At 40.3% G+C, this 22,924-nt stretch overlaps 1 protein-coding gene across 1 annotated transcript in view; it reads right to left on the bottom strand.

Annotated features, from left to right (window-relative positions):
* Positions 1 to 16,511, bottom strand: part of SEL1L (SEL1L adaptor subunit of SYVN1 ubiquitin ligase) — a 41,123-nt gene extending 24,612 nt beyond the window's left edge. Inside the window, exons 1-3 of the mRNA XM_081829743.1 lie at positions 16,333 to 16,511; positions 10,468 to 10,505; positions 9,409 to 9,640 (exon numbers count right to left, since the gene is read on the bottom strand). Coding sequence (XP_081685869.1) covers positions 9,409 to 9,640; positions 10,468 to 10,505; positions 16,333 to 16,402 — 340 coding nt within the window. The 5' untranslated portion in view covers positions 16,403 to 16,511. The remainder of the gene's footprint in view (positions 1 to 9,408; positions 9,641 to 10,467; positions 10,506 to 16,332) is intronic.
* Between the last annotated feature and the right edge of the window lie 6,413 nt (positions 16,512 to 22,924).

Here is a 22,924-nt window from a genome sequence, read left to right as displayed (position 1 = left end):
TTTTTTTTTAAGATTTTTATTTATTTGACAGAGAGAGACACAGCGAGAGAGGGAACACAAGCAGGGGGAGTGGGAGAGGGAGAAGCAGGCTTCCTGCCGAGCAGGGAGCCCGATGCGGGGCTCGATCCCAGGACCCTGGGATCATGACCTGAGCCGAAGGCAGACGCTTAACGACTGAGCCACCCAGGCGCCCCTATTCATTAATTTTCAAAAAAAAGTTTACTGGGATGATGTGCAGAAAACAGTAATCACAGGCATAGCTGTTAATCCTTTGAAAAGTGGGCCCTTGGCTAGAATCTGGGAACTTACATTTTGGGAGCGTTCCCACTACCCTAATAGTAGTGACTCATTGTGCCTAAACTGTACAATGTGGTTTACCTTCAACATGTGTTTTCCTTCTGGGGGCCTGCAATTTTGGTACATGCCAGGCCAAGAGTGATTATATGACTAGTCTCCATTAAAAACTCCAAGCACTGGGTCTCTAATGAGCTTCCCTAGAAGATAACATTTCCCATGTGTTGTCACATGTGCTAAGGGAATTAAGTACATCCTCTATGATTCCCTGGAAGAGGACTGCTGGAAACTTGCATTTTGTGTCCTTTGCACTTTGCTCCATGCTGATTTTGCTTTGTATCCTTTTGCTACGATAACCCAAAGCTGTGAGTAGAACTCCATGCTGAGTCCTCCCAGCAAATCATGGACCCTGGGGAGGTTTTGGGGACCCCTGAAGTCAGTTGGCATCAGAAGTAGGATTAGCTAGGATGACCCTGACTCATGGTGAAATTACTGTTTGGAAAAGGAAGGGTAGGGGACAGAGTATGATGAATCTTCGGTGGCCAGCTAGTTACAGGGTCATCCACGGTATGCAGCAGCAGCTGAGCTGCTAACTGTTGTGAGAGGTAAAAGTTACCTGTGGAACCTGAAAATGACAGATCCAACTCTGGGAGAGCAGGCTAGTTGCTTTTGGCCATGGTGGCTAAAGTGATGTCTTTGGGTTTTATTTTCTCCTCCAGATAGGAGAAAGGGCCTCCAAATTCCCAAAGGTGAATGGGCCAAAAATGTTATAAATTTACAGTGCTCTCTCCTCCAAGTGAGGTAGAGGGGCAGGATGGGGGTAAGTGGAGTAAAACTAGGTCCTAATGATGTAGAAATGATGTTGGGGTTTGGAGCCCACGGCCAAGAAAGAATTCTTGAGACATCTTTGGTGCAAAAAGTGGTTTTATTAAAGCATGGGGACAGGACAGGAAAGAGCTGCACTGGCATTATGAGGAGTGCCTGATTACAGCCCAACTTTCAAGTTGGGTGGGGGGGGGGTTAGGGATAGCCTAAGTCTCTAAGGAATTTTGGAAGCAAAGTTTCCAGGACTTGAGGGGGCTAGCTATTATAGGGAAAAGGTCATTTATTACTGTCTAATAAAACCTTAGTCATGAGACCCTTCAGATGTATATCGGTGGGCCATATGCTTGGGAGATGATTGCCAACATGTATCTTGAGGGACAGAGATAAAGGAAGTTTCCAAAGGAATTTTTAAATGTTAAAGTAGACTTACAGGATCCTGGAGGGTTAGGCTAAGATTGCCTTTTGCCCTTAGCAAAGTATTAAGATCAAGACAGCTGAGTTCCTAGAAGAATGTCACTCTGCCTGTTTTAAGGGCTTGTGAATGGGCTGTTAAGTAGTAAGGAAATTTAATTTTTCTTTTGCCTTTATTTCCCACATCACGAGGGCTGAAGCAAAATTTTAGATAAGGCAGAAAGAAAAAGGAAGAAGGCTGCACTCCAGCAGTTTTTTTTTTTTCAGTCTAGCTGCTCTTGCCATGGCCTCCCCCACTCCCCTTCCTCCCCTTGCATTCCAGCCAGGATCTTCCCTGGTAGCTGTAACGTTAACAAATGATGAATTTACTTCCTGGCAGTTCAAGTAAATTTGCAATAAGAAAAAAAAAAAAGGGATTCTTTTAGTGGCTTTGTATTTCGTGGCTATCACAACTTGGATGCATGATAAAAATTGGTACATAATGTTAAATGCTTATAATTCCATACATGCCTGAGGAATCATCCTGATCAGGGGAAGCCGCAAAAAAGAAATGTGTTAGTGGGACAAACTTCCTTGCTTTTTGCCACCAGTGGGCGGGTTGGAATTTAAATGCTTGAGTATTGGAAACAGAACAAGTCTCTGTAATTCCTGGGTTTTGCTATAGAAAATATGGATGTTTGCTTAGTGGAGTCTCTGTAAAAAGGGAGACAATAAGAAAAAGGTGATCTACAGGTGGAAACACACTTTTGAAGCTCTAAAGAGTAGGTTTTAGTTGGCTAGTGAGTGCTTCTGAAGGCAGAGGTCTGACCTTAGAGCCTGATGTGCAGGCCTGTGTGTATGTGTGCGTGCGTGCATATGTGTGTGTAGGGAGGGAGGAAGAGAGAGAGACAGACAGAAAGAGAGAGCTTGTGTACGGTAGTGCGAGCCCAAGACTGACAAGACAAAAGGTATGGCACGGCCTTGCATGCTACTTGGAGTTTCTGGCCCTGCAGCACCTTTGCTGCTGAAAAAAAGCCTCTGGCTGCTTAAAAATCCTGAATTCACAGATCCTATTTGCTTGAACTTGATTCAAAGCTAAAACTTGATGCTATCTGGGACAGGCTTCCAGCCTCGGTATGAGCTGGACCTAACTGAGAGCAGCCATAGGCTCAATAAACAGAACTCAGACGCCGTGGCCTCTGCACATCAGGCCACCTCTCTGTGGGGCCCCATACTGTGAGGAAAATCGTGGATGCCTGGCTGGATTGTCTGGGTCAAAGACAAATGTTCACAGGAAAGGGCTTGTTCTCTGATGGGACCACCTGAAATCAAGCTGACTGGCTGTGTATTTCTGATACAGAGACTGACCACATTCTTAACTTGTGACTATTGTCCGAAGCTGTCCTTTGGGAGAGGATACATCACAGGGACTATGATCCTCTATTTGCTCCTGACAGGTCGAGTGACAGAGGGACTTCCAGCCCCTGTGGAGCAGGTCTTAACTTGTGCCTGGCTCTCCTGATAAGATGCCATCTCCAACAAGGGACTGATTATCTGACTGCTTCCCTCACCTCTCTCTCTCTCTTATGCACACGCCTTAGTGCAATCTGATTATTCAGTGCAGCTGTCCTCCGAGGGGGTTGATCTTTTCTAGGCCGCTTACTGGATAAGTGATCAGGGTGGAAGAGGTGGGAGGTGATGTAAACCCATTTTGAAATTTTTTGAAAATTCAGGATTTTTGTCCTGACCAATTTTTGAACATGATGTTTTTCTGGTTCAGCTGTATAAAAATGCTTTTCTGTGAAGATGTTTTGCCCCTCTTATACAGAACCCCTCCAAGCAAAAGGTCTGGATGAGAGTAGGGGATGACTGAGAAAATAAAAAATTATGATTACTGAATGCAAATACTGATTTTGTAACAACCAAGGAAAATAAACTGAAACCCCCGCATCTGGAGAGGCACGAGTGAGGCGAGAAGAAATGATGGTGTTTTTTGAAACTACTTCTGGAAGCTTCTTCCCCTTCCTGAAGGAAAACTCTCCATGCACCTTTCCGAGCTGTTGAGAGTGCTCTGCATTCAGACTGCGGAGCCTGTGCTCCATACTAGACAGGGCTGACTATGAGGCAGCAGGAGGTGGCCCAGCCCCTGCACTTGCCATGCAGAAAACCTCCAGATGTTGTCCACACTCATGAGGTGGATGAACTGGTGTCACACGGACAACAAAACTGTCTGGAACTGACTGGCAGTCCCTCTGACACTAAAAACTGAACTAAATTACTTGGATTGGAAACCCTAGGACAAGTTGCCCATGGCAGGAGGCCACATCATCCTGCCTAACCTATGTCTTGCTTGGGTCGCCCCAATGATGGTAAACTCTTTGTTTCCAGGGTTACCACACGTGCCCTCTGGGCCTATAGTTCTGTATGTGCACCCTATCACAACACTGCCTCAGCTTCAACTTACTGGCCTTTTGTGCTGGGCCTGAATTGATGGCTTAAGGCTAGGTAAAAAAGGTTAATATAGATATTTAAGGAGGAAGCCATCTGGCCTTTATGATTAATGGGACTTGTTAATTGGCTAAGTGCAGGACTCATGAAGGGCAAAACTGAAATCAATACTGCAGATTGGTCTCATTCTATTGTCCGGGTCTTACTGAGAGTAACTTTGCCATAAAGACAAGATGGCCAATGACCAAAGGGGTAGACTGTGCAGAGAAGAGTTCACATAGCAGGCTTAAACTTCTGTCCTTGAAAAGGCTTATAAGGTTAGCCCTTGGCTGGTGTCTGGGAACTTAAGATTTTGGAAGGGTTCCCACTACCCTGTTATGAGTGACTCATCCCAACTGTACAAACAATATGGTTTATGGTCAACACCTGCTTTCCTTGAGCAAGTCTGCAAATTTGGTATGTGCTAGGCACAGACTGCCTACATGACCAGCCCCCTACAATGACTCCAAGTATTAGGTCTCTAATCGATTTCCCTGGTAGACAGCATGTCACATGTGTTGTCACAACTTGTTACTGGGGAAATTAAATATGTTCTGTGTGACTCCCCAGAGAGAGGACCTTTGGAAGCTTGCATCCAGTTTTCCCCAGACTTCACCCATGTATCTTTCTCTTTATTGATTTTGCTTTGTGTTCTTTTGCCATAATAAATCATAGCCCTAAATATGACTATATGCTCAGTCCTGCGAGTCTCATGGAGAATCATCGAGCTGCAGGTGTGGTCCTGGGGATCTCAGACACAGTTGGAAATAAGTGTGAAACAGTCAACAAACAGCAAGAAGGCAAGTGTGGCTGGAGTCATGTGAGTGAAGGGAAGTGGCAGAAAATATCAGAGAGATAGGAAGCACTTGATCATGTAAGGCCTTGTTTAGATTTTATTCTGAATGTGACAGGAAGCCACTGGAGGCTCTGAACAGGAAGGGACACTGGTCTGGCTGCTGCTAAGAGAACTGCCATAAGGGGGGAAAGGGGGAAAGCAGGGACACCAAGCAGGAAGTTCTTAAAGACATGAGACTCTTCAACTGCCCTTGGGTGGTTCAGATCTGCTTCAGAAAGGAGAAACTTACGTTCATCTTTAAGGATGAGTAGAAATATGATAACCTTGGGCAAAGGGTTGAGGAAGGTATTCCAAACAGCAGGAAGAACTTGTACAAAGACCTAGAGGCATAAACTGCATGGTGTATTTGAAGATTGGTGAAGAGTCTGATATAGCTGTAAGAGGGTCTTGGGCAGAGCTGCGGGAGATGAAGTCACAGAGGCCAGCAGGCATGCCGCACACGGAAGGCTTTGGGAATCATGCTAAGGAGTTTGTGCTTCATCTCACAGGCAAATAGGGAGATAATGAAGGGCTGTAAATAGGGGAGTTATGGATCAAATCTGGGTTTTAGGAAGATCAATATGGCAGAGATATGGATGAGAGGCCAATAAAGGAAGCAAGTCTAGAAGTAACTGTCATAGTACCCAATTCTAATGTAGTTGGGACTGCACAAACTTAAAGCCATGCATATGTAACTTATGTTATATATAAACAGAGAGAGGTGACATGATCAAATCATGTTAGAAACATGCTGATCAAAGACCTCCTCGCAAACATCTAAAGGTATTTACTCCCAGGAGGGTTCTCCTTACCTATGGAACGCTTTAGCAGGATGGATGTTGTGTGTCTAGACTGCTCACTGTACATAAACCTGGGATGTATGTATTTATGAGGAATGCTTCCTAGAAAATATCACACAAGCTATACAATTATCAGGGAATAAACTGGAGATAATTCGTAATGGAAATAGCTCCCTTTCATGGAAGTGACATTCCATATGCATCATTTAGAGGCCTCGTATGTAATCTGGGCCAGGGTGCATCCTAACTGACGTAAGCAGGACCTGGGAGTAGCCCTGGCAGTCACGGACTTTCGACATTTTACCTGTGTCTTGTGATAATTATATCTCTGAAGATATTAGTCAAGTTTGGTACTGGGTAAGATCTCTGAGTCTTCTGAGTTCACAATTTGTCAATCTGACCTACTGGGTTTTCTCACAATATTTAATTCGAACTGGAAGAACCAGGATGAATGATACATTTCCTAACCGTATTCACCAAAAAGAGTGACCAGTACTGACAAGTCAGTTGCAATACATGTCCCTGGTGCCTAGATTGTAGTGTCTAAATGCAATTTCCCACTAAAAGGAATTTGGGTTTTTTGTTTTTTGAGAAATGGCTGATTCATTTCTGGGTTAGGAAATTTGTAAGATGAATTTAAGACATGCCATCTTGCCTAAAAAGAAACAAGTTTAAAAGTCACCTACGATATTATGCTAAGCGAAATAAGTCAATCAGAGAAAGACATGTATCATATGCTCTCACTGATATGAGGAATTCTTAATCTCAGGAAACAAACTGAGGGTTGCTGGAGTGTGGGGGTGGCAGGGATGGGGTGGCTGGGTGATAGACACTGGGGAGGGTATGTGCTATGGTGAGCGCTGTGAATTGTGTAAGACTGATGGATCACAGACCTGTACCTCTGAAACAAATAATACATTATATGTTAAAAAAAAAAAAAAAGAAGATAGTAGGAAGGGAAAAATGAAGGGGGGGGGTAGAAATCGGAGAGGGAGACAAACCATGAGAGACTATGGACTCTGAGAAACAAACTGAGGGTTCTAGAGGGGAGGGGGGTGGGGGGATGGGTTAGCCTGGTGATGGGTATTAAAGATGGCACGTATTGAATGGAGCACTGGGTGTTATACGCAAACAACGAATGATGGAACACCACATCAAAAAAAAAAATTCATTAAAAAAAAGAGACAAAAAAAAAGTCACCTATGATTAGTCCAAAAGAATGGACTTAAAGGGACTCTCGGTATGCAAAAATGGGATAACGTGAGCAATGAAAAAGAAGGACTGCAATTGCGTGAAGCAAACATATGTGAAACCCATGGACCTGGAATGATGCTCAGAAGCAAAGCAAACAGAAACAGACAAACAAAAGTGTACTTACTGGCCTCCTTTGGAGGTTGCTAGAGTACCAAATTATTTGAAAATATTTCAAGGGAAAGAACCAAGCATCTATCCTGCTTTTAAGGACTGTGTTTCAGGGTAACCAATTAGCTGACAAGGGAAAGTTTTTCTTTATAAAATAATCCCAGGTAACAAATGCAGGAGAAATTATACATTAGAAAGCCATCACTTTGCAATTCCTAGTGAAATAATGGGTCCAGACAACAAACAAAACGGTTTTCACAATCTCTAGGTGAAAGGTCAGTGAGGAACTTCTGAATGGCTGGATCAGACTGACACCACCCAGCTTCACTGATCAATTACCAGAAGTGGGACAATCAGATACTCTACATGCCTCCGGATGTAATGTAATAGGAAGTATACAGTACTCTATGAGATAATCTCAATGAAAAACCAGAGCTAAATCTACTCAGCCTCTAGAGTTAACTTCCAGTTTACAGACTAGACAGCAGATGGTGGAACAAGTTCAATGACATAACAAGGATATGACCAGTTAGATGTACATGTGGGAAACTGGATAGCACAAAGGACATTATTTCTTTACCAAATAAAATGAAATAAAAAACAGGGACAGAGAACTGTTATAGATTAAGAAAAACCTAAGATCTTAGTGTGGATACTAACTCAAACAAATCAGTTCTAAAAAGATATCTGAACCAACAGGGAATACTGCAGAGAGACTGGGGATTGGGTGATTAAAGAATAATTGTTAATTCTGTGGGTGTTAAAATACCACTGTGATTTTGTTGGGGAAAAAAAGCCGTATTTTTAGAGATACATACACAGGTGAAATAACATGGAATTTGCTGTAAATACTCTAAGAAAAGAGTAGATTCGTATGGGGTGGCAGAGATGCAGCAAGAATAAGAGTGTGGATGGCCGCTGACCCTGGGTGATGGGCAAGGGGGTCATTACACCCTCCACTTTTGTGCACATTTTGAAGTCTCCCTCATAAAAAAATAAAAAAGAACGAATTAAACTATAATATTTGGCAAAAATTTAAAAATGGTAATACATACTTGGCTGAGGCGCAGGAAAAGGAGTCGTTTCAAAGGAAGCAAGCAGAATTACTTTTCTGAAGAACAATTTAACAGTATGGGATCAAATGTCTTTTAAAATTTTACATTCAGTCCAGCAAATTTACTTTAAAAAACTAATTCTCAGAAAATTTTCATAGATGTGCACAAGGATACATCTAAAATGATCTCTCCGCAAAAAAAAAAAAAAAAAAAATTTTGTAAAAAAAAATTGTAAACAATCTATTTCTAATTTATGGTATATTTACATGTAAATTTTTAAAGTTTTATTTACTTAAGTAATCTCTATGTCCACCGTGGGGCTTGGACTCATGACCCCAAGATCAAGAGTCGCATGCTCCTCCGAATTAGCCAGCCAGGTGCTCCTACCTGTAAAAATTTTTTATAGCCATAAAATTGTAAAAGAATACTAAATGATAGGGGAAAATGTTCAAGACAAACTGTTAAGCACAAAACGCAGGCTGTAAAATAGCATATACATTTTGACCCAATTTAGTCTTCTTAAAACTATACATTTAGAGAAGAGCCTGAAAAGAGTTTTCTCCATCATGTTAACAGCTGTGTTGTCTAGCTGATGGGATTAAGGTACTTTTAATTTTTTTAGACATGGTTTTTCTATTCATGGGTATGGATATTTGTAATAAAAAAAATTCTAATTTTGAAAAAAGATTATATTTTTGAAAGGTAAAATCTGGATCAATTTCCAAAAGTGGCTAGTAACAGAGTAATAAGTGGGTATCGTAGTGATCTTTGAAATAATAAACAAAATAACAGAAGGTTGGTGGGACAGGGCGGAGTGGATTAATAATTCTTAGAAAGATAGCTATTTAGCGCACACTATTATGAGAAAGAGCAAGTTTTAAATTTAAAAACAGAGGGTGTCAAGAAGGTAAAAGTTAGAAGGGGATCAAAGTTTATGTAAGCTTCAGTTAGATAAACACCTACATCAATTTCCTAGGGTGATTGGGAAGGTTATTGTAGTAAAAATCCTAACACAATTCTGAAAATAACCAGAGCAGCATATTAGATAATCTTTCTTGAGTTTCCATTTTGTGTACCACTTGGGCAGATAATTACATACTGGAGTACAAAAAGAGGATGTCAGGATATTAATATAATAATGCAATTTTGATTATCAAATTCAGCTTATGTAACTTGGGTCAAAACTGTTGTGAATAACTTTGATATATAAAAATCTAGAAAATCATAAACTATTACACTCCACACATTATATGTGGTTCACAGTCAATAAAACCAGACTTCTGCATCTTTCTACATTTGTTTGAAATTTCAGTTGTCTCCTTCCTAAATTAGGCAAAAGCAAGGAAAATGTCCAGACTACCTTGTTTCTGTACTTTCGTTGGTTCTTCATAGTCCTTGTTTTCTGGATTCGGAGATTCTAGAAAGCTGATCTCTTCTGCGACACTTTCCCCTTCTTGGCTCCTGAGGCTGTCTTCCTCTTCTTGAACTGGTGATTCTAATTCTGATTCTTCGGAATCAAGAAATATCTGACCAGCAACTACTCTGCCTGCTGTGTTGTGGTCCTTTACCGACTCATCTGATGGCAAAGAAGTCTGAAAATATAAAATATTTTTAGTTTTCAAAAAGTATCAGGACTGTCCCCCATCCAATTTGACCATTACTTTTACTAATCCAGATATATTTCCTTCAGCTGTGAATGTGCCATACTTGCTCATCTCTCTAAAGTTTGGTATGTGTTCATCACATGCCTTCACCACTTGCCTAACCTGACTCTTTCTTCCAATTTCAACTTAGATGTTATTTCCCCCAGGAAGCATTCCTTAACTCCTGAAGCCTGGATTAGGGTCCCTTACAAACTCCCAACATAGCTTATACTTTCCCTTATGATAGCCCTGTACTACAACTTTCTGTTTATCTATATTCCCTCAAATCCAGAGATCAGAGATCATAACTGAATGGTCTCCTTGGATACATCATCAGCCTTATTCACTCAACCAAACAATTTAAATGTATCAACTCTACAGATTTATAAAAATTGATAGAAGTGGAAACAAATGGCAGAGGTTAAGTCTTCAAAATTTAAAAAAACTAAAAATTAAAAAAAGGAATAAAATCAATCTCTCACTAGGCAGTAAGAATGTTACTGCCTTCAGGCTCTTACACACACAGCACATTCGAGTTAAAATTAAACCTAATAACCAACACTCTGAATGAAAATATTTATTATTCTGTCTCCTACAGGTCAGTGATTTCCCCCCCCGGAAGAACTAGTGTATTGATACCAGCTATGTTTTTCTTTCTTTTTTTTTTTCTTAATCCAATTCTGTTGCTCAAAAGATAGATTTCATATCCTAAGACACATAATTCATGCTTTTAAATTGGGCATCAAATACTGGCCAATGTAAATTTTAGTACACACCTTGGAATCTAAGGATTCATCTTGACTGCCTTCTTCATCTGTAAAGAAATTTTACGACAATTTCATCATCCTTCTTGTTGGAAATCACAGGTATTGTTAAAGCACTCGATAAATACAACAAATAATAATCAGACACTTGATATATATATCTAGAATTATCTAAAAAATGGTTGTATTCAACAACTGTACAGAAAAGATTAGGTAAAAGGAAAACAAGGGGTTGGATGGGGTAGTTCTTCCTTTTTCTCCAGGGAAGGCAGTAGCTTCCTCTGTTATTCGGGTGAGAAGACCGACTACCACCATCACCATCACCACCACCAAAACCAGGCAATTCTTCTGTTCGTATTTAGTCTACTACTGAGTTACTAAACTTATAAAAATAAATCTCTGATTTTGTGGTTCAGGGTTCCACCTATTATTTTCCTCTGCTCAGAATCTGGAGTTACAGAGCTTATTTTAGTGCTGATTAGCATTTTACTGTTCACTGAGACTACTAAAGATGGACACTAACAATTATTATTATGTGACAGTAGAGTTGCCAGACTAAGATACTTAGGATTTGTGTTCTACTCTACTGAAGAGTTAACCAGATAAAAGCAAAAAGTAGCATCAATCAGAGGGGTAGACGAACCATGAGAGACGATGGACTCTGAAAAACAAACAGGGTTCTAGAGGGGACGGGGGTGGGGGGATGGGTTAGCCTGGTGGTGGGTATTGAGGACAGCACATTCTGCATGGAGCACTGGGTGTTATGCACAAACAACGAATCATGGAACACTTCATCTAAAACTAATGATGTAATGTATGGGGATTAACATAAGAATAAAAAAAAAAGTAGCATCATACCATCATGTACTTACTCACATGAGATTTATTAAGAAATCAGTATCTCATATTAAATAAACAATGAATCCAGCCCCTGGCTACACCTTTCTTCCAAATTCTTATCTGCTGCTTTGGCTTTGTCCAATTATGTTAATTTTCCTTCTATTACTCTGTGTTTTTCTGCTATTACTTCTATTCTGGCTAATTATTCTTTTTCCTGTTCTTACACAAATACATTGAACACAGTGTCCATACACATGTTTGGTTATTGTATTCCTGGCCAGTTTAGAAACAACAACAACTGTTAGATGATCTCTCGGTTTCCTTCTTACTCTTAAAATGATCTGATTTTGGGGCGCCTGGGTGGCTCAGTTGGTCAAGCGACTGCCTTCGGCTCAGGTCATGATCCTGGAGTCCCTGGATCGAGGCCCGCATCGGGCTCCCTGCTCGGCAGGGAGCCTGCTTCTGCCTCTGACCCTCCCCCCTCTCATGTGCTCTCTCTCTCATTCTCTCTGTCTCAAATAAATAAAATCTTTAAAAAAAATAAATAAATAAATAAAATGATCTGATTTTATCCAGGAGTGAGCTTCAGTTATAAGCTCATAAGCTATATGAGAAATTAATCAGAAGACAAAATGCTATAAAACCCTGTGCTTTTTACCAGAAAATTTGGTGTTATGGTTGCCATTTATCTTTACTTCATATGGTTACAACCTAAATATTATTCATAACTTATAACTCTTTCAAGCATAACAAAACATGCTTTGGAGTTTGTATTATCAAAACAGTGAGCTAACTTTAAGAAGTATAACTAACTCATTATGTATAAAATACACAACACTATTTCATAGTATTTGTTTCTTTTGAATATTTGAGAAAACTAGTCTACTAGTGAGGTTTTGCTATATAAGAAAAGTGCTGTCAATTCAAAGAACACTTAAACTATAGCTAGTTTCACATTTACTACTTTTAGACTACCTTCCAAATATGTTGGGTAGGGAAGAGAAGGGTACAGCATGTATTAGTCCCACAGTACCCATTAGCATCTAGGTAGTGATGGCACTTAATTAACACTCATCCTTCATGCTAACTTCTTCACAAGTTTTACCCAAAGCCCAAATTCTAACATATGGTTCAAATTCCATTCTCAGCAAACCTTTGGATAAAGGAAAAAAAAATTCATCTCTATTACATATCAAAGTTGTATATGTGGATGTGTTTAAATAATCACAAATATTAACTAGTTAATATATCAAGAACAGATGTTAAATGTGTAAATTATGTATACAGTATATCCCCAAACTTTAGATGAGCCGGAACTCTTAAATCACTAATCACTAAATCATGAAATTTAGTACCTTCTCACAACAGGTCACATAAGCAGCAAATAAGTATATAACACAGATACCTATAAATAAATTTGAAGACATATACATTTGAGACACTACAAGCTATTACACATTCGAGTAGCAAAATGTGTTTTTGAACTCCAAGAGACAACGGAAACCTGTGACATCAGGGTTATTTCACGTGAATTGCATCATGCTTCTGTCTCTCCTCTCTTCAAACTAGGGATATATGCTAAGGTTACTGGTAAATAAAAGAATTCTCTCTCATTTACTAAACTGGGAAAGTCAACTCCAGATGGTAGTCTTAAAGCATAAGCTATTTTCTCTTTCACTGATATATCCATTCACATAACACTTATAGAAGTTGCTTATAATCTATATGTAGTAGTCAGGTAATAAAGACACTGAAGTTATGCATAAACAAAAAGAAAATAATAATGCTTTTAGCAGAACACGGACATCAGAAAAAAACGCAAAAGAATTCAATGAAAAGTTATAGATTTCTCATTCAACAGTATGACATCCAAAATATAATGGTTTACGTTACGTTAGTAATTGTATACTTTCCTCTGAAAAAGACCAACTTTCATTTTTATTATATCAGCCAACCAAACTGCAAAAAGTACCAGGGATATTCTTTCAGGGAAAAGTAATCATCACAAATTCATTTTCCGATTTGTCATGTAAACTAAACAGATTGATAGACCTTCAAACACAGAAAGTCCTAAGAGTTTGGTGAAAAGAGAGCAGACATCCTGTTCTCTGCTTTACCACTGAATCTGTGCAGATCCTACAATACTCTTGATTTTTAATTACTCCAAATCGAGGGCTGGAGAGCTAAGTTCAACACCTGGCTTCATTACATATTAATTTTATACACATGGTTCAATATAGCAAGCTTGGTCAGCCTCCTCTTTCTCAACCTGTCAAAAGAGAATAATACCATCTGTCCTATTGACTCACAATAATGTTTTAAGGAACAAAAGAACAGTGAAATTAAACATCATCTACAATCTGAAATTTACTCTTTGAATATCTGATAATAGAACTATTACCTGAAATGCTTAGCAGTGGACCTAATTTAAAAGATTCTGTAACACTGTTTGGCATAAAGGAAAAAAAAAAAGCAAACCATTTGTCTCTTCCTGCTGAAAATAAGAAAACAAGTATTTCTAAGTGAGAAAACTTACAGCATTTTTCATTATTGAGGAAATGGAGAAATATCTTTTTAACCTCCTCCTTTATTTATTCACAGGAAAAACATTTTGAATAAAAGTGTTGTATTTTTATATGCCTCTAAAACAAGATATGAAATAATAGCTACTAACAGTGATAGGATCAAGATTCCTTTTGTTGGCTGATGGTACCTGGTAAATATGCAACTTGCTTTGGTAACCACTAACATTCAAACTTTAAGTCAGTGCAAAATTATGGCCCAAGACTTGATTTTTAAATAGGAGCAAATCTTTAAACTAATACTGAGGCTGACTTCCTGTATACATAAGCAATTTAATGAATAAAAAAAAGTCAACTGAAAATCCATGTACTCAATTTCTAAAACTTTACCTCACCTAAGAGTTTTACTAGGATTGCACTTCACGTGAGCACAGTAGTGCCTTTATTACCTATCAGCATGCACATCTCTGCTGTTTTAGTTCTGGCTAAGTATGGATTCTGCCTCTGCCAGAGAAATGCTTTGGCACAGGTGCTACGATGGAAATCAGAGCAGACATTTTTTGAACCCAGTCCTCTGCTTACATCAACACAATCCGAAGATTTAACACTTCAGTGTTAGTAATCCGCTATTATAACATCCCAAGAATCCCAACTGTTGATTAAATGACTTCTTCAAGGGGCGCCTGGGTGGCTCAGTCGTTAAGCGTCTGCCTTCGGCTCAGGTCATGATCCCAGGGTCCTGGGATCGAGCCCCACGTCGGGCTCCCTGCTCTGCGGGAAGCCTGCTTCTCCCTCTCCCACTCCCCCTGCTTGTGTTCCTGCTCTCACTATGTCTCTCTCTGTCAAATAAATAAATAAAATCTTTTAAAAAATAAATAAATAAATAAATAAATGACTTCTTCAAGTACCATCTCCACTGACCTGAAGCTCTTAAGTATATGAAATCTAGTTAATGGAAGACACAGGAAAATGTTTGTAGGGCTTTAATTTTCTTTAAATTCTGCAAATTGAATTCAGAGGGATACTTACTATGTTCTTTAACGAGTCATTTTTACACTTTAATGTGAAGAATTACTTGTGAAGCTTGCTGAACTACAGATGCCCCGACCTGTTCCAGACCTAAAACTGCATGTTTAACAAACTCCTAAGAGGAATTCTGATGCATGTGGTCTATGGCCCATCAGGTACTCTATCCATTACACTCAACAGTTTCATTTCATACTTCCTTCGGTCAAATAATTGCTAACAGTGCTTTAAGAGTTAGGTAGAGTTTTGGAGATTTGGTCATGAATGCAAACCATTACTAAAAAGGGGGAAGGCAGACCTCAAAGCATGATGTTGGCAGTAAAGTAACTAGCATATGCTTGTTGCTTTTGAAATGGTATCTCAAACCACAATATGGATAGAATTTTAGGTTCAGACCTCTTATTTTAGAAACAGAATGACGTTACGGCATTGACTTACAACTAGGACAGATAATTTGGGGATTCAAATAGCCATCTGGGAAATTTTCTGTTGGGGAAAAAAAAAAAAGAGAGTTGACATTTATACCCTGCCTTGTTCCAAAAAAATTTAAAGCCACAGAACAGCTGTCTTGTTAACTAAACTGATTAAAATTCAAAAGCTTTACTGTACTGTTTCTTCACAAACACTAAGTGCTTCTTTATCAACACTTTCAAAATAAAAGTTTTCTGATGTAGGCAGACTGAACTATTAAAAAAGAAAAATACATTTCCGAACCATAGTATTAATCTGCTAACTGGAAAATCAATTCAAAAGCACATGAATTTATATATCTATACAAAACATGAAAATCAGCTGCTATACATTTTAAATTTATAGGGACCAAGATTTTCTCAAAAAAATCACAAAGTTATATTAAACAAACATGGGGCAACTCAGAAACACTGTGACAGAGATAAACACCACTTTCTCGGGGATATTTCCTAGAAAGGGATAGAGAGTGGACAGAGTTATATCAAAAGTCTTCATTTTTAAATAGACAAAGAGACAAGGGGTGCTTGCCTCAGGTGCTAAGCCAACCCACCAAACCACTGTCAACATCCCGGTTTTGATGGACCTGGCTCTGCTCAGTGATAACCCCAGGTGTGTCAATTACTTAATTTACAAATCCCAAGCACATAGTCTGTTTGAGAGTTGAGGAAGTTCCAGTAAGGCTCAGGTGTCATTGCGGATCTAAGCCAGCTGTCGGGATTCATCCCCACAGAGTCAATTCCTCATTCGCGAGGAGTCGCGTAAAGTTTGTTAAGTGAGGAGAGGTGTGGGCAGGGTGACCGCCCCTTCTCTTCCTCCCCTTTCTAGCTCCCTAAACACCCCCTCTAGCCCAGGCCAGCCAAAGCCCGAGGAATGACAGCGAGTGACAGGCTAGTGCGAGGTGTGACGAGAGAGAGTGGAGTCTCCAGCTTGAGCTCCCACGGCCCTGCCCCGGGACGGAGGCCGGGGGGTGGGGGGGGCGGTGGCTCCCGGCCTCCAGTCCGAGGGGGCGGATACTGACCCGAGGACGCCGAGGCCGAGCCCAGCAGCACCGCACAGAGCAGCAGCGTCAGCCCAACTCGGACCCGCATTCTGCTCTCGCGGCCGCTGCCACCCCCTGGAGCTGTCTCTTTCGCCTCTGCCACCACCGACTCAGCCACCGCCGCCGCCTCGCCGCTGCTCTTCCTGCTCTGGTCTCCTTCCTCCGCCCCTTCCCAGGCCTCCCTGCCCTAGTGCGGAGCCAATCCCCGCCCGCCGCCTCGGGCTCTGTGCCCAATCCCCGCAGTCTTCCCTCCCACCTTATTGCCCCGCCCCCGAGGTCAGGCATTGACCAATCATTTTGCGAGATTCCCACACCGGCTTTCCCGGTTGGACCACGGCCTCACGACATGGCCCCAGCTAATTGGTAGATCCTGGGTTCAACCATCCCGGAAACAGACCGTGAGTCCAGGGCCGGGAAGAAAAGAAAGTAACTCAGGACTACAATTCCCACAATGCACTTTATGGGCCTCTTTCGAAGTGTGCTCTCGGAAAACGTATCCCATTATGGAGCAAGATTTAAAAAAGTGCAGGTGGCTGTTGAAATCAAGAGAATTTGCTTAGGTAACACCTTGGCTAGACGTTAGCTCAAGCCTACGAACCCACAGCCTATTTTTTTTTTTTGAGCCAATATATATACACACACACACACATATATATATCAAGGAACACACATTATAAGGTTAAGAGTTTGTAATGTGTTAAGCTCTTCTTCCTCTTTGTTTTTTGTTTTTTGTTTTTAGAAAATTTGAATTGGACAGAGTGATATCAACACTTAGGAAAAATACAACATCTAGACTGAGTTCGAAGTATTTTTTTTGAATTTAGATAAAACAATGCCATGTATATAGGGAAACCAGGATGGAACTCACAACCCCTCCTCCTTTCCCTTATAAAACAAAAGGAAATAAACCCGCATCTGGTGCAGATCATTTCAATGCTAGTATTCATTTTTAGGAGGGCCACCAAGTAATAATCATCTGGAAAACGTGCCAACAGCCTTTGCAAAAACCCTTTCAAGCCTTTGTCCTTATCCCTCTCTTTTTGTGAGTTACACTGTTCTCTTCCTCGGTGACTTGAGTTCCGGAGGCTGGAGTAATGTATTTGGAGACAAAGGTGATGGCCATTGCATTGCAGACAACGAAATAGTCTTTTGTATTAAGTACCACCTCCAGGCATGCTCCCACTGGGTAGCAGGCAGTGGCTTGGTTTTCCAGCCTCTTCATCAAATTGTGTAATTCTGTTTTCCCTAGCATCCACCCACCCTCAGCTCAGTCCTGAGTTGAACTCAGTCCTCAGCTCAGTTTGAGGTCAGGGTTCTGGACAAGTCCACACGGGCCACATATCTTAATACCTCCAGGCATTTTCTTCTTTCTTTTTTGATAGAAAATCCTCTTTTTCAGGATGAGAATAAAAAAACTAACTGCTAACAACAACAACCCTGCAAAACCCAAAAAGCTAACTGCTATTCCACATTCACATCAGAAGGGATGAAGGAAAATATTGTCCTGTTATTCTCCTGCTACCTCCTTGGCATTCATCTCTATTTCTGTCACTAACAGTGTTTCCTCAGAGTTCCTTTGATTTTAAATCATAGAGTAAATCCTGGTATATTTTTCTCCCTTTTTCATCTTATCAATCATCACATCCTAACAATTTGAGCTATATAATTACTCTTTTATTATTACTTTTTAAAGATTTTTTTTTTTAAGCAATCTCTACAGCCAAAGTGGGGCTCGAATTCACAACCCCGAGATCAAGAGTTGCATGCTCAGGGAGTCTGGGTGGCTCATTCGGTTAAGGGTCTGCCTTGGGCTCAGGTCATGATCCCAGGGTCCTGGGACGGAGCCCCACGTCAGGCTCTCTGTTCAGCGGGGAGTCTGCTTCTTCCTCTCCCTCTGCCACTCCTCCTGCTTGTATTCTCTCTTTCTCTGTGTCAAACAAATAGATAAAATCTTAAAAAAAAAAAAAGTTGCATGCTCTACTGGCCAGGGGCCCCTGTCATTGTGAGCATTTTTCTCTTTCTCATTGAAAACTTCCCTACTGGGGGTCTCACTTTCCCTTACCTGCCTGATGCACCTGAGTTCTAGCTATATTCACCAACCTCACTCTCTTTTCATTCTCACCAAAGCCACATAGAGCCAGATTAATTTTGCTTTTAAAATTAGATTTCAATTCAGTTCAAATTAAATTAAAATTCCTATTCAAAAATTTTCAATGACTGCCTTTGTCATAGAATCAAAACACGTTTGAACTTCTGACAAAATAGGAACTTGGGCTGACAGTTCTACTTTATTGGGGAAGTACTGGGAAGAAATTTCTGCCTTCTACAAGAGGAACAGTTATTATCTGATTGATAAACTAGGGAATGTTCACTGCTTGAGACTCAGCTTGTTTTTTCATCTTTTTCTTTCCCAAGTGCTTCTTATATTTAAGGCCCTGTGCTAAGTGCTGCATGAACACATTTCCCACTTCTCTGACTGCTTTTCTGATATCCACATGAACACACTTACACTCTTCCCTTGTCATAGGCTCCTTTACCCTCTCCCTATGGCCCTTGCTTTCTCTGAGCCACAACCATGGCATCCTGCCCATTTTCACTTGTGTTTCATCTTGGCTGAGCCTCTTCTCTGACCAGGCCAGTTCTCGTTATTCTTTATTTCTCTAAGTGTTTACAGAACATTCACAAACTTGCCTTTTAAGTGGGATGCAAACTTTCTATGGCCAGAGACAACTACATAATTCAGTATATAGGTGTATAGCAATGGACTTGCCATCTATTAGCACTAGATAATTTTTGTCAATTGATAGATATGTCTTACTTATCAAGTATTTTAATAATAAGATTTTGAAAGTACTTGCTATCTGTTATAAGTTTACTCTTTTTTTTTCAAGAAAAGATTTTATTTAACTATTGAGAGAGAGATAGTGAGAACAGGGGGAGGGGCAGAGGAAGAGGGAGAGAGAGAATCTCAAGCAGACTCTTCTGAGCATGATCTCATAATCCTGAGATCACAACCTGAGGTGAAATCAAGAGTCAGACACCTGAGCCACCCGGGCACCCCAAGTTGTAAGTTTAATCTTAAAATATCTTACAGGGAAATATTAAGGAACGTTTGCATCCCTAGTATACAGGAAATTTACTTCACTCTTCTGCACCTCTGTAAAATAAGTATATTAATAATATTCTCTTCACCAGGTCTGTTGTGAGGTTCATATCTCAAAAGAGATATGGAGGAAAAAAAGTACTTCTTTAATTATAGAATGTTCTACAAATATTATTTCTTATTGATTGCTTGGTTGAAGCAAAGAAGGAAATCAAAATATTAGTTTGTATAAAGACTAATACAATTAGTTTTATTCCCTTAATATGAAAAAGGTTTAGAGCTGCTAGAGTTATTGTCTTTAGCCAACGATGAGTAATGGATATCTCATGAGAATACTCATAGAACCTTGACTTTTTGGGGAAATTCCAAGTCTCCAAAGCAGGTCTAGAACATGGTGTGGGAAAACCAAATTTATTTTTTCAGCCTGCTAGGTTGCATGATGATTAATTAGTGAAAAGGTTGTGAGTTCTGCATGGCCTTATCTAGTCCAGGCATACATTCCTCATGGTTTCCTGCCAACATTCCCAGTTAAATTTATGTACTCACTGTACTTGTACAAAATGTTAATATTATTTATTAATTTATAGACTTCTTTAATATTTGCTCAGCTGTCTGTATTCTGTTTAACTTGTCCATATCAGTGTTCTGTGTCACTGTCGTAGATTTCCAAGTTGCAGAAAACCTGTTTGCTCTGCATTACAACACAGCATAAACCTCCATGGAGGTAAATTATAAGTGCCTCTTCATGCAGATGACACTGAGGTGACCTTATTCCATTGACATTAATCAAGCAACCAGCATATATTAAGAACCTCCTGAAAATGCTGAGGACATAAATCCAGTGTGCTCTTTGCTTAAGGATGGTAAGACAACCCCTAGAGCCTTTTCCTGAGAATGCAGTGATTGTCACTAACTCTCGTCAAGTATACCCTTTCCTGTGCTATTCTTAGGCATCTGTTTGGTTGGCCATGTGTGCAGGCTATCAGCACTTGTACCAACCTATCTGCCAGGGCAGGATTAGGGAGAGACAAGAGGCAGGATATTTTCCCCCTTAGAACTTGGGGAAGCATGTACTTTCTTTGATATAGATGAGGTGCCTTAAAGTCCTCATTTTTGTGTTTATATCTCACAGACAAATGAAAATTGAAATCCTTGCACCGTATCATGAGATAGTACCTGGCATCTCCTCATGCACATTCTGAGCTCCTTCAGTAAATGGACAATGGTTTTATACTTCATTGTATTAACTATAATTCCAGGGTTGTAAATAGCAGGTACATAGTTAGTAATCAAATAAGCTTTGAATGTACATGTAACTTTGTATAGTTATACTTGTCATAAAGATCAGAGTACAGATCCCAACTGCAGAGCACAGTATTCAAAATACCTAAGCTTTGAAGCTGATAGAATGAATAGGTGTGATGTGTGTGTGTGTTCAGGCTCTACCAACTTCATTGGTAGAAGTGACATTTACTTTGGAGGTGTATGTCCTTTCTAAGCAGTGTGGACTCATGCCAGATAAAAGGAAAGGCCAGGACACCTTTATACCCTGAATAAATGGACAGGCATGTTTTGGTCTAAGTTTTTCATAGATTGTTAACTACTACTTCTGGAGAAAGACTGGATTAAAGCTATATTTCAATAAGAGCTTGATTAAGTGGACCTCATAAGGTGGAGATGCACAGCTTAGAGCTCCATTAAATTCAGAGTACTTAACTCCTGAGTAGATGGCAATGTATTCAATCAGTGAATGCTGGGTTAAGAACATTACAGTCTGGGTGCCTGGGTGGCTCAGTCATTTAAGCATCTGCCTTCAGTTCAGGTCATGATCCCAGTTCTGGGATCGAGCCCCACATCAGGCTCTGCTCAGCAGGGAGCCTCCTTCTCTCTCTCCCTCTGCCCACTGTTCTGCTTACTTGTGCTCTCTCTCTCTCTGTCAAATAAATACATTAAAAAAAAAAAGAACATTAGGATAGCCATTACGTCTTCCTTCCTTCCTTCCTTCAACAAATATTTTCTGGGCACTGTCAATGCCCTTCAGCCAAAGACCACTAAGGACACACCTATAGTTGAACACATTAGGTTTAGTACTTCCTGCAATGAGGAAGAACACCGCACGGTGTGTCTCAGGAAGGGAGCTTTAGAAAGAACCTAGTATAGAATTTGGGCTTTGGTTGGGTAATTGGTGGGAGGATCCAGGGAAGCTGGGTTTGCTTTAAATTGGATGCGGTTAGAAGTACCCCCAATTTCCATGATTTGGTAGAAATCAGTCAGTAAACCCTACCTTAAAGGAGAGGAGACTAGAATGAAGATAAAGCTATCATTGGTGAAGAAACAGTAGTTACCTATTTTAGCCAAGAGAGGAAGTGTTTGGTACTTCATGAGTGGCACAGGGAACTTGTTTCTGTTTGTGCTTAAATAAAATTGTGACATGGTTTGCTTTGTCTCAGAGTAACCTGTCTGTGGTTGGTATTCTGAGATTATTTATGTCCAAGAGGGGAATCGCATGGCCTGGTTGGGAGTGCCAAGCCTGCTCCTGATTGTCAGGGGCTACTCTTTGTTTTTCTTTCTCTGAAAACAAATGGGAGACACACGGGGTTCTTGGTGCTGGGGATTCAGCAATTGGTAAAATAGACCAAAATCATAGTGTTCATTCTTAGCCAGGGGAGAAAGAGAATAAAATAAATAAGTAAATGATAATTTATTGGAAGGTGACAAGTACTATAAAGAAAAAACAATCAAGGACGGGGCATAGGGTGTTGGAGGGTGTGTGGGGACCACCATTTAAATTTAAGCAGGGAGGTCCGGGAAGGCTTCCCTGTAAAGCTCACATTTGAGCAGAGACTTATAGTGATGAGGAGTGAGCCGTGAATATGTGGGAGTGGATCTAGTCTTTCTGACAGGTTTAAGGTGATATCTCATTGGGGTTTTGATATGTGTAACATCTAAAAGAAATATAACACTGTAGGTTAATTACACATGAATTAAAAAATAAAAAATAAAAAAAATGTGGGCATGAAGAGCCTTCCAGAATAAGGAGCAGCCCTGATAAATGTTCCAAGGCAAGAACATGTCTATTATGCTCCAGGGACAGTGAGGAGCCCTGTGGATGCTGAAGCGAGTGAGGGAGGAGATGGTGGAAGAGAGGGAGGAGGGCACGTCAGAGAAGTAGCTGGGGCCAGATGGTTTAAGGATTTTAGGTCAATATTAAGGCATAGTCAGAATGCTACTTCTTATGACTCTGAGACTGGCTATCTTGAAGTGTGGCTTGGATAATGGCCCAGAGCCTTCCCCTCTCCTGCATGAGAATGAGCAAATGATTGCATAAACCTCTTTATTAATAGTTTGGATATAATGATAAAGTAACCAATGAAAACAGTTGTACTCAAAAGTTTGATTCAGCGGAAGTTCACATCACTGGTTAGAAATTGAGATGGAAATGCAAAATTAAGACTGTAAGATCCTAAG

This window comes from Leptonychotes weddellii, chromosome 9 (genome assembly GCF_054177405.1).
Source record: "Leptonychotes weddellii isolate Sample4059 chromosome 9, ASM5417740v2, whole genome shotgun sequence".
NCBI lineage: Eukaryota > Metazoa > Chordata > Mammalia > Carnivora > Phocidae > Leptonychotes > Leptonychotes weddellii.
Note: the sequence above shows the minus strand (reverse complement) of the source record. Positions and strands in the feature narration are given on the sequence as shown.